General features: G+C 45.3%; 1 protein-coding gene across 5 annotated transcripts in view; it reads right to left on the bottom strand.

Annotated features, from left to right (window-relative positions):
* Positions 1 to 11,852, bottom strand: part of MAPK4 (mitogen-activated protein kinase 4) — a 133,996-nt gene that overhangs the window by 24,397 nt on the left and 97,747 nt on the right. For all 5 annotated transcript variants that reach the window (XM_025214884.1, XM_014524428.2, XM_025214883.1 and 2 more), the window contains one exon: positions 2,489 to 2,633. In XM_025214884.1, coding sequence (XP_025070669.1) covers positions 2,489 to 2,633 — 145 coding nt within the window. The remainder of the gene's footprint in view (positions 1 to 2,488; positions 2,634 to 11,852) is intronic.

Genomic DNA, 11,852 nt, shown 5'->3' with positions numbered 1-11,852 from the left:
GGGGCTGGACAGGGCAATGATGAAGTGGGGCTCGGGGGGGGCTGGGGCAGGCAAATTTGCAGCGTGGGGAACATTTTCTTGTTCCTGCATGTGCCTCTTGCAGCATCTCAAAGGGCTTTGAGACGCTGCAAGACACATGTGCGTGCTTGTCTGGATGTGCCCAAAGAGTTCAAATACAAATCCATAATGTCAAAATCATTCTGACCTCTTGTGGGCTTTGTGAGGTCTTTGCAACAGAAGAATTGCTCTATTATTGTTCTGTCGTCAAAGAAAACAAGTGACAAGCTTCTGAGATGGGGTGCCACCAGATTCATTAAAGTTCTGGAGGGGACCCGGAGATCAGAATCACCGCCTTCGAGTAACTCCGAGGACACACCATTAGGCACACCCAAAGCAGACAGCTTAGCTTTACTGTAGCCTGTTCTACACCTCATTGTTTCCCCACCCCTGCAAAGATCTGTGATCATCACTGTGACCCCGTGAATGGCAGCAGAGGTGTCCCATTTCCAGGGTTTCCTCTTCACAATGTAATCATCAAGGAGAAAGGTAATGCTGCTGGAGCTGCAGTCCCCCAAATCTACTATACCCTGACATGAAATTAAAAGGGAAGCTGCTGAAAGATAGTTCTGAGGTGGGACAAAAGTATTGAGGTTCAGAGGCACAATTTGCAGAGCAGGAACTGGCCTCTGTGTGTGTGCGTGTGTGAAAGAGAGAGACAGCAAGAGAAGGGCAATTTTAATGATCTCTTGTCAGCAATACTGAGTATGGCATTTGAGTTTCACAAGAGGAATACAGAAGTGGAAGCTTGGGTCCTCTGTGAAATAAAAGGCATCAAAAGATGAAGGGGCGGTTGCAGAGTAAAGATTCAGGCAGCTGCAATCCAGCGCCACATGCTAAAATACTTCTGAAGAAAGGATTGTTCTACATTATTAATGGGTCTGATGATTTATTTAGAAAACCGTGCTTGGCTGCTTATGAAATATGTTAAACACCCATCTTTCAAAATAATAAGAGGCAACGATAAAGGCAATATGGAAGGATGGTAGCTGTCTCATACTTTCAGAGTATCCACCTCATTCTTGAATAAATCATTCATTATCCCAACTTTATCTAATGCCTAAGGGCACAGCCTCTAGCAGGTGATATAATGCAGCTTCCTACAAGACCATTTTCACAATTCAACTGGATAAAATTATTCTCAACAAGGCCAAGATTTTTTCTACATTTCTGACTGTTACGTTGTATGCTTTTCTTTGAAAATGATGTGTTTTTCTATAGCATGATGATGCTTTTGTGCTCTCTTTGCACTGCACCTGTAAATGTGTAGTTACTTTTGCATATGTAACTTCAAATTAACCAACAGCTGCAAAAGAAAATTCAAATCATGTCTGCAAGACCTGGGGACATCTTCACTGCATTGGCAAGAGCCTCCAGCCATGCAGGCCATAAGAACACATACAGAGTTGCATGCTCAGAAGCAGGACTCCTGATTAGCAGTAGGCACTTTTACAATGTGCTGAAAGAACAGAAAACCGATGTGGGGGGTTTTCAGTCTTTTCTTCTGCTACAGTAAAAAACCTGGCCTGGTTCTCATCCTACTTGCATTTCTGTTCATCAGGTTGCAACATCCTAGACGTTAGTTTCATTCCTACACAATGGAAATGGAAAACAGAGCTTGCTGTCTTCTAGACACTACAGTAAACTTGTCCAGTTAGCAAAAGGACTCGGTGTTGGATGCTCCAATGCTGCGAAGTCTTAGGCACATGCTTAGCTCTATACCCTGTTCACTGCAGCCATGTGCATTGAGTCTTAGGGCTGAAAGAGACATCATGAGTCATCTAGTCTAACCCCTGCACACAGTTATGCACACATATAGGTCTCTGCAGACCTCCTATACAGGAGACAGGGTTTGGGGATTCTAGGTCTTCATATCATTCAAGAATTTAGAGAAAGGACATTGAAACAAAAATTTATTTTGGCAGCTGAACTACCTAAACCAGTCAGCATGATGGGAGGTATACATCATTCCCAAAGAGAAATGTTATTGGGTGAAATTCTGTCAGGAAAAACATTTTTACGTACAGCAGGGAAAGTTCTTTAAGTTACTGCCCATAATCAAATCCACTGTACATAGTGGAAACCTTTGGGGACAGCGACTTGTTGTCTTACACATTTCCCTTCCAATAAAATAGAATTTTTTGGAGCAAACTAGCAGGTTTTCTTGAAAACCCACAAACTCAAAAGTGTTGGTGAACTCTGCAAACTGTTTGCTGTATTGTTGCAAAATGAGAGTCCTGCAAGTGCAACTTGCTCTGGCAGGATGTGTTACTTCTATCACAAGATACAGGACACTTGCACTCCTATTACCTTATTTGTTCTGTTAGAGAAGAATGTACTTTCCCATGAGATCAATCATGTATCCTGCATAAGTCTTAAAATTCCCTTAGGGAGCAGGGAGGGAAGTAGCAAAGAGGAGTTAGAAACCTACCTGCAAACAGCATCCTTCCCGTTAGCATTTCCGCCAGGATGCAGCCTGCAGCCCACATATCAATTGCTTTGGTGTAGTTGTTCGGGGAGAGAAGCAGGCGTGGAGACCGGTACCATTTTGTTACTAAGCCTTCAGAAAGATAACCCTGGAAGATTAAAAACATCCACATATAAATCACCTTGAAAGGCAGTTCATTCAACCTGCCCCTTAGCATTCAAAATACACAGCTTGGAAAGTGCTTCAGTTATCCTGTCCTGGTAATTTCCTCCCAACATATCTTCTTTTTTTTTTCTTCTAAAAATACTGTGAAAAGCAGGACTGCCAAGAAAGATGATTGAGACTGTAGGTAGCATCAAACTGTTCTGTCCTTACTGTGCCTGATTGGAAATAGTGAATTCAGTGAAGCTGAAGTACCTAAAGCACAAGCATGTGTGCACATACCTGCACACATACACACACTAATTTGCAGAGTGCATGTGACTGCATTCATCATATACCTTTGACACCTTCACCTTCCCTCTGAAAACTAAGCCTTTGCCACTGAAACCATCACTAACATTGCACATGCCCTGACAGGTAGCTTTAATGATAGCTGGACAGGTGAACAACTGCATTTACTCTGGCTGTCTGGCAAGTGACTGTATCCCCAGCGAACAAAAATCAAATCATTCTCTTATTCTTGTTGCCAGTTCTCCCTCTCAGTCCCTACCTGTGGTCATTGTGTCCTTCACTGGTAGACCACAAGCTTTTTGGGATGTGGACTGGCATTCAATATGAGCCAGACATTCAGAAGAGCTCCATACCCACAACTGGAGCTGGGTGAAAACACCCAGTACAGTGCATGTGCATGTCAAGCTCTTGAAAATCTAGAGTTGTGTATTGATGTGTCACCCAATGCAATGGAGTTCCAGCCTGACTCAGACCTTTCAGTGCTGTTGCAATGTAAAAACATTAAGATATGAATAGGTTTTCTTCTAGACACTTCCTATCAAGGGTGGAAATTCACCGTAAATGCCACTAGCTGAATGACTATGCATTAGGGCCACATTGATTGCAACTAGAGTAGGAGAGCCACATTTGATTCTTGCCCCTTGGGGAATACTGGCTAAGGGCCATGTTTTCAAAAGAGCTAAAGCTCTTATTTAGATACTGAAGACCATATTTCCCTCCAATAATGCTCAGCAGCCTGCAGCTCCTCTTGTGACACAGTGCCACACTCTCAGAGGAGCACCAAACTCAAACTCCTGAGAAGCTCTGAATATCTAGCCCCTGCCCAGATGCATGGACCTTTGGTCATTCTGGCCCCATTTTTACCATTTCTGAGTTCTGGCTAATGAACTACTTTCTTCTGTCAGCGCCCAGTGCTTGAAGTCCTGGGTTCGACTGGCATTGGGATACGAAGGCGTGGGTGACAATACTTTGGCTCCCGGATCTTTATTCAGGCAGTCAAAGAAGTGGCTTGGCTTTAGAAAAGTCTAACACTCAACAGGTCCCCTTGACTTCTCAGTCACACTCAGTCACCACCTGGACAGAGTACATATCAGTATGAGTACATATGAAATCTGATGAAATAGGCTGTTTTCTATGAAAGCTCATACCCCTCTGGACCAATTAGTCTCAAAGGTATTACCTGCTCTATGTCACTGAAGGCCACATAAGGACCTCAGCCTCTGATTCAATCAACAGAGAGATGCTATGGAAGATCCCGATAATATCTAGATACCCAAAATGTGTTACCATTATTAAACCTCTTCACAATGACATGACAACAAACGCCCAAAGCAATGGCTCAGAAATGGACCCCTTCACTATTACAACTCAAATCAAGCAAGGATATGTGATTGCACCAACACACTTTTCTCTCTACATCACAACTATTCTGCACCTCACTGCTGATAGACTTCCATCTGAAGTCAGTATCCAGTATCACATGGACAGAAATCTCTTTAACATCAACCAGTTATGGTCCAAATCCAAGGTAACTAACACCTCCATTACTGATCTTCAATACACTGGTGAGTGTGTTGTGTGTGCTCACTCAATTTAAGAGCTCCAAGGCACTTGATTGCTTCTGTGAACTGAATGAAATGCTTGGACTCACTATCAACTTCACAGAAACCAAGATCTTTTACCAACCCACCCCAAACCAACTAGCAGCTTCTTTACATATTACAATTAGAGGGGAATCCTTGAAGAATGTTAAGCATTTCCCCTACCTGTATAGGCAGCTTTCCCAAACATAGACAACACTGGATAAAATCTGCCAATGCTGACTTTGGATGTCTCCAAAATCATGTCGTCAAGGCAGCCAGATCCAAAACAAACTTCTTGTCTACTAGCCTGTTGTCATTCCTACCCTGTTGTACAGGTGTAAAACTTGGACAACATATTGAAAATACCTGAAATCTTTGAAATGTTACTGTTAACAATGTCTTCAGAAAATCCTCCATATTAATTGGAAGGACAGAAGAATGAATGCCAGCATTCGCCTCAATGGTGCCGTGATGTATGACAAGACATTGATCTTTTCAAACAAACTCACCTCACTACGGAAGCAGATAGATGAGCGAGAGAAACAAAGGAAAAGAGCTGTGACCCCACATCACCAGGATCTACTCCTTCCTCCCAGAACTATTTGCCACAACTGCAACTGAACATGTGGATCTCAAATTTGCTGCCTCAGTCATCTACAGATTCACTGATGACTTCCCTATTTACTGGAAGACTGTCATCCATGTATTGAGGGACTGATGATGACAATAATCCTGCCCTAACTTCTGCTTATATTAAATAATAATCACTGCATTCAAGACTGCCTCTCTTGTAACCCAGTAGTATCTTCCAGATTCCTCCATTTATTCCTATTTTGGGTGCATCCCCTCTATAATAAATTACAAGCTGAGGCTTCATTTTGGAATTGCAACACTGATGATAATTTCATAATTACTTAATACAGCTGGAAACCATGATTAGCAAGACTGTTGTGTTTTAATTCAGAGATAAGACACAGTTTTCATTATAAACAACATAGACCTAGGACAAGGATAACAGTGCCCAGCTGGAGAGGACAACAAATTACTGTGGTAGTGCCTAGAGAGCCCAATTCTGTATCGGTGAGTGATGTCTGTACATTTATGATGTTAGGTAGGAGGTATGTGCCACTAGATGGCACTCAGGAATACAAAGCCCAGAATTTCAATCTTCCATACAGCAAAGGGTACATCTTTTTACATGGAGTTTTTAACACGAGTCAGCATCCATTGTATGAGATACTGGATGACAACAGACTGTCCCTACATCAAGAAGCTCGTGATCTAAGATTCCCACATGGAAGAAGGGAGTAAACAGATAAAAGGAAGACAAGTTAACAGCAGAGATGGATTTGTATATGTTGGCAGACTAACCAATGCCAATGAATGATTTGTACAAAAAATAGAGAAATTGCAATAAGAAGTACCCAAAGCTTCAACGGATTCAAAAGGGAAGAGTGTGGTAGCTTTGCAAGGTAAAATGGGTAGACATATAGGCTACAGCAGTGGTTCCCAATTCAGTGCCTGTGGGCACCATAGCACCCTCCCCCACCCCCCGAGGTTTATTCAGGTGTGCATGCTCATTTTCACGATCAGTAAAAATCATTATTCCAACAAATAATGCTGTCACTGCCGACTGAACTCAAAACAGCAACACTTCAAAAAAAATTTTCAGAGGCTGTACACAACAGAAGTCAAACTGAGACTGAGTCAGTCTGGGGAGGGAGTCAGTCTGACTGTGGTCCTTACTACTCCCTCCCCAAACGAGACTGTGCGCGTGCACATATCCAGGATTTGGGTTTTAGGTCAGACTGGTTTATGGAACTTCTGTCCCAGATTCCATCCTGGTTCAAGTTAACTCACAGTCCCCCAGCACCCCAGGATGCTTTGCAGCCCTGGACTATACTGTCTGCTGCAGTGGAGCAGGGACTGCCTCACCCCTCTGCTCTTTAGCCTGCTTCCTGCTTGCATCTGTCAGCCCATAGGGACAGGAGGGCGGGGAACAGACCCCCAGACTCTGCTCACTGGGGTCTACACAGCATGTGGGGGGAGGGAAAGCCACTGTGGTAGGGACTTTTCAACCCTTGTAGCCATCCTCCCTTCCCCTTCCCAGCTGCTGATTGCTTCAGCGGCTGCCCCAGGAGGGAGGGAGAAGTCCTCCTGGCCGGTGCCTGCCCCTGCCGCCCAGCATGGGGGCACCAGGGACCCCCCTCCTTGGAGGGCTTCCCCCCACTGAACACCGGGATCCCCCAGCCCAGGGCAGCCCCAGGGAGCTGGGGGAGTTCTTCCCCACCCCAACCCCAACCCCAGAGCTGCTTGCCTGAGCTGCTGCGAGTCTCAAGAAGTAGAGAGAAATTCTCCTGCTCCTCTGCAGCTAGTTTTGCCTCTGCTGCTGCAAGTCTGAGGCAAAGCTAGTTGCTGGGGAGTGGAAGATTTTCCCTCTGGTCCTTAAGGCTGCCCTGGGCTACCCCTGAGACTCCTAGAGGCTAAGGCAAGCAGCTGTGGGGTTGGGGTGGGGAAGAATTCCCCGGGCTGCCCAGGCTGGGGGACCCTGGGCAGGGGGAAACCTCCTGAGAGGAGGCTCCCCCAAGGTGTTCCAGCACCCAGACAGGGGGCTCCTCAACCCCCTGCGAGGAGACAGCAGAGGGTTGGGGCCACTTGGCTGGGCTGGCAATGGCCAGCAGGCTGGAAGATGTGCTCTAGCTCCTAGCTCCCCGCCTATTGGCCTGGGTCAGTGTAGGCCTCCCTCTGCCTTTCCTAATTGAAAACAAAAGGTCATTTCAGTCGGTTATCGGTTCAACCTACACAGCTTGGAGGAAACTGCAGAGATTGAATCGATTCTTTCTCAGGCTTTTTGACTGTCTGTACCCTTAGCCCTAATGCATAAGGATGGCTAGGAAAGTGCTCCTGCAAAATGTTGATTGAGGATAAGGAGAAACCAAGTCAAGAGTGCTTTAGCAGAATGCTTTGCTGGTAGGAAATGCAGTTTGACAAAAATTGACATTTTATGAGAACATGTCAATGGCAACAAAGTTTTTTGATGGAGAAGTACTGAAACAAATCAATGAAACTCTTATTTTCTTCTAACATTATAAATCATTTTATTTCAGTGCTTCTTACATTAGATTGTTTTATGTTACACTAAGCCTTGATATTATTCAAAATGAAATGATTCAAAAGTATTGAAATGAATTGTTTAATTATTCTGATTAGAAAATTTTGTGAATATTTCCATTCCATGGAAATGTCAAAAGTTTTGATGTTGGGTTTTTGGTTGTAGCCGTTGTAGTTCGGGTTTTTGGGTAGACCCGAAGAACCTTGCCTGCCAAAGTTTGATGTCTCCTTCTGATTTTGGAACAAAGTGGGTTTTAAAATATCGGGATTTTCTGCAGAAGGGAAATTCTAATTTCTGCACAATTCCAGTAACAAATCATTCTGCAACGCTGAAGATGGGGAATGGTAGTATAAGGGATAACACAATGAAAGACCGAAGGAATAAAAGTGGCCGAATTCACCTGTTCCCTGGCCTGAAATGACTGGATTCCCATTACATTTCTATCTTTCTGAACCTTCGTCCCAATGGGAGAGCTGAATTTGGAGCCAGTAAGTATTCCACATGATATTTCTGTAAATAGGGAGTTGAGACTGAATGCTGGACAAGCACTGCTGCTGAAAAGATAGATAGGAAGGCCTACGAGGAAGGCAAGGCAGGGGGAGAGAGCAGAAAGGGGCCCAGCACAACAAAGCTTGTTTTTTGTTCTGCGTCAGAATGAAAAGTTGAAATTCCAACATTTTTAACAGAACAGAAACATTCAAAAATGTCCATCTCGAACTATCCAATCACTTTGTTTGCTTATATCACTTAATAGGAAAACATTTTGATGAGGCCAAAAGGCATTTAGCTCATGCTGAAACAATACAAAACAGCAAATATAAATAAAAATACAGAGCAGGAGTCGAAACAGAACAAAGGGATCAAGTTGAAGCAAGAAGTTTTTTGCTTTCATAGAATGAAATTGTTTGAAATAAGAATGATTCAGTTTCATACTTTTCTGGAAAAATTCTGATCGTGGTTAACAGTCCCATAAAGGCTTTCTGCTTCAACAAAACTATCTTTTCCAACACAATGTGTTTATATCCTTTCAACTTCTGCCTTCTCGTCTTCTCTTACCACGAGCTGTTTTGCACAGTGGAGGATATACAGCAGACATGCCAACAATCCCATTCTTGTTTTCATTTTTAAAAGAGCACCGAGTTAGCAAGCCAGACTCTACTAGCAATAGGCCACCCCAGAGGATGCATTACAGGATTACCAGTGCCGGGCACAGTACCAGTTCACATTCGTGAGTGCTGGAATGACACTACCCTAAGGTGCCTCAGGTTCTCCCAACTTGCAGGGCCTACGAGCAATTTGACAGGGGTTCAAGGACTAATACGCATACAGTGAAGCAGATTACACCTTTTGACTGTCAGGGCAGAGCTGCAGCCTCTCCACTGAGTTTACTCCCTCCTTCTCCTTGTTGCCCTCATCCTTACTATGGAAATTCTGCCTGGCCTGAAATGCAGCAGTCCACTCTCCTACCAGAACACCATATTTTCTCGCATAAAGCACAGATTTTGTTCCCCCCCTCCCCAAACCAGCTGCTGGAAACTGGGGGTGTGCATTATAAGCAAGGAAATATGGTAACAGCAGTTTCTGCCATTTAAGCTTCTGCCGGATGAAATTGCAAGTAACCCTGCCTGCGATCCGCACAGAGCAAAATAACGAGCAGACTCAGCCCCCTGGCTCCTGTTACTCGGTGATTTACTAGAAAGAAAGATCTTTAATTTGCTTTTCAAAAAGTAGGTGCATATCTTATTCCAGGCGCTGTTGTAGATAGGAAAATATGGTATTAAGATTGAGCATCACTTGTGGAGACCTGTAGGCCTTAGGGTACAGCTCCCCAGCAGACACGGTGGTAACTACAGGCTGCTTTCAATCTCCTTGAAGACTGAAATTATCTCACAGGTCAAACTTTGGACACCTGTGGTCTGTGCCAGGGCTTAGCCAGTAAGAAGACCCTGGAAAGAAAGCAACCTGGGAGCTGTCAACTGGGGAATGAATAGAGCAGGCTTCAGGCCATTCGGTGTGCCCAGGATTGCCCGGGAAGTAGGAGAGACCCTTGCTATCAATGAAGCAGCACTAATGTCTGCTCTGAGGGAAGCTGAGGTGGGGGAGAGACTAGAAACTGCCCTGCTTAAGCAGATAATTGTGAGACTGGAGTCTGGCAAGAAGCAAAAAGGCCTGCAGCAAAACAAACAGCTCCATTAACCCAGGAAGAAGATGGAAGCAGGCCAGCGTGGAGAGCCAGCCTCAGACGAAGGCAGGCTGCAGACACGCTCGGGGAATATCAACCATTAAGGATCTAAAGGACAGACTATGGCATCTTCTCCAGTCCAGCAAAATATGGCTGTTTAAGAAAAGGCTCTTGCAGAGAGGGGTGCCAAGCCAGAACCCTTGCTTGCATGCACCCCATCCTCTGATCCGGATGCAATGAGTGTCAAGGACAAAGAATAAAGTTTCACTCCCAGGGCGGGTTATGCTGACCGCTTGTGACCCCAAAAGCACCGCGGCGGGTAATAGCATTAATTGTGAATCCCTACCACATGCCAGCCAGGGAAATTCTGTAGCCCGATACTGTCTTGTTATGGGCAGTGGGAGTAAAACTGATTGCTGTGTGAAAGAGTTGCCCCCTTGATAATCAAGATAAAGATTAAATTCTTCATTGGGGCATTTGCTTTGGAGCTGTGTGCACCACTGCAACCTGGCCTAGGGAAGAAATCCATTGACCTACAAAAGGCAGATGTGGTGTCCAGAGATTAAGAGAAGGAAACTGCAAATTGGATCCCCAGCGTGCTCTTCCCAGCTCTGCTCCTGAGCTGTTATGAAGCAAATCAATCGACTTCTCTGCCTCCCAGAAACACCCCCCGTCACCGGTAGGCACTGCTACTGCCCGAGCCCCAAAAGAGCATTGTGACGCTTGTTCGTAAAGCCCTTTGAGAACTTGGGGTGCATTTCTCTACGTAAGTCTAAAGCCATCCACAATCCTGGTAGAAAGTGCGTCGCGTGGATGTGCTTACACCATGCTAGGAAGCAAGCTGTACTCAGAATCAGCGAGGCCATCCTAAGCTGTGGAAAATGGTTGCTTAATGTGTGTTTATCCCTTCAACAAAAGGATCTCGAAAAGGGGAGAAGATAACATTCGCTCGCTGGGCTGAGGTTAGCAGCGAGGCCGGCTGGGGTCAGCACTTCAGAACACTCCTGTTTATTAGAGCTGGTTTAAAAATGTTTATCGTGTGATCTGCCAATTTGAGAACAGAAAAGGTCAGCTGTACAAACACACAGCACGTCCCATGGAGCCAGGAGAAGAACGGCAGAGCTGCCTAAATGGCTGAGCAAAGCATGACTGCTTGGCTCCTCCTTCAGCTCCCGTAAGGCACCTAAGCAAGGAGCCGGCAGTTCAAGCCCGTGCTACTCAACTGATGCAGGAGTGACCTTTTGGCTATTCTGACTGCTCTTGTACAGGTTAAGGGCAGCGTTTAAGCCTGTTCCTGCCTCAGTGCATTCAAGGGAATCAAGTGCTGGAGGTCTTCTCTGAATTATCCTTGCACATCCCTGCCATGGACAGCTGGAAGGAGAAGGTTAGGACATGAGCCCAAGACACAAGAGACCTGGGTCCAGTTTGTTGTTATAGATTTCCTGTGTGACCTTGGCTAAGTCACTTAGGGACAGATCCCCAGAGGAACCAGCAAGTGGTGGCACGCAGTGATCCTAAGTCTAACTTTTAGGCCTCACACTCCAGAAATGGGATTTACAGACCCTGGTTACAAGCCTATGTGCCCTTGACACTGGGGAGAGGTAGGTGTGTAAGAACAGCACCCACAACAGCCAACATGCTGAGCACAGGGTCACCTCTGCTAGCCAGTGTGATGCACTATGAGGGGGGTAGGTGTGGCATCCCACCCTTATCCTGGACTTTGGGACCTACTTGCCACCTTAAGTTAGCTGGCTGGGACCCACATCTCAAAACCCCTTCTGCATTTATGCAGCTAAGCCAGTCATTTGGGTCTAGCTAGCCAGCTCACTCTGCTTTTAAAGCACAACCAGAGGAAGAAAAGGTGGTGCCACCTTTCATATGACAGCTTAATCATTAGCACATTAACTCAGGCAATAGAAGATCTGGGTTTAGCCCCTTCTCAGCCTGAGAAAGTCCCAACATCCATCTCCTGCCTCCTAGAAGAGTGCCCCTCGCCACCAGGCTATGGGCTGGGCAGTGACAGGGAGACACTCTCTT

The sequence above is a fragment of the Alligator sinensis genome, unplaced genomic scaffold, assembly GCF_000455745.1.
Source record: "Alligator sinensis unplaced genomic scaffold, ASM45574v1 scaffold24_1, whole genome shotgun sequence".
Lineage (NCBI taxonomy): Eukaryota > Metazoa > Chordata > Crocodylia > Alligatoridae > Alligator > Alligator sinensis.
The sequence above is the reverse complement of the archived record's forward strand: the minus strand, read 5'-3'. Positions and strand labels throughout refer to the sequence as shown.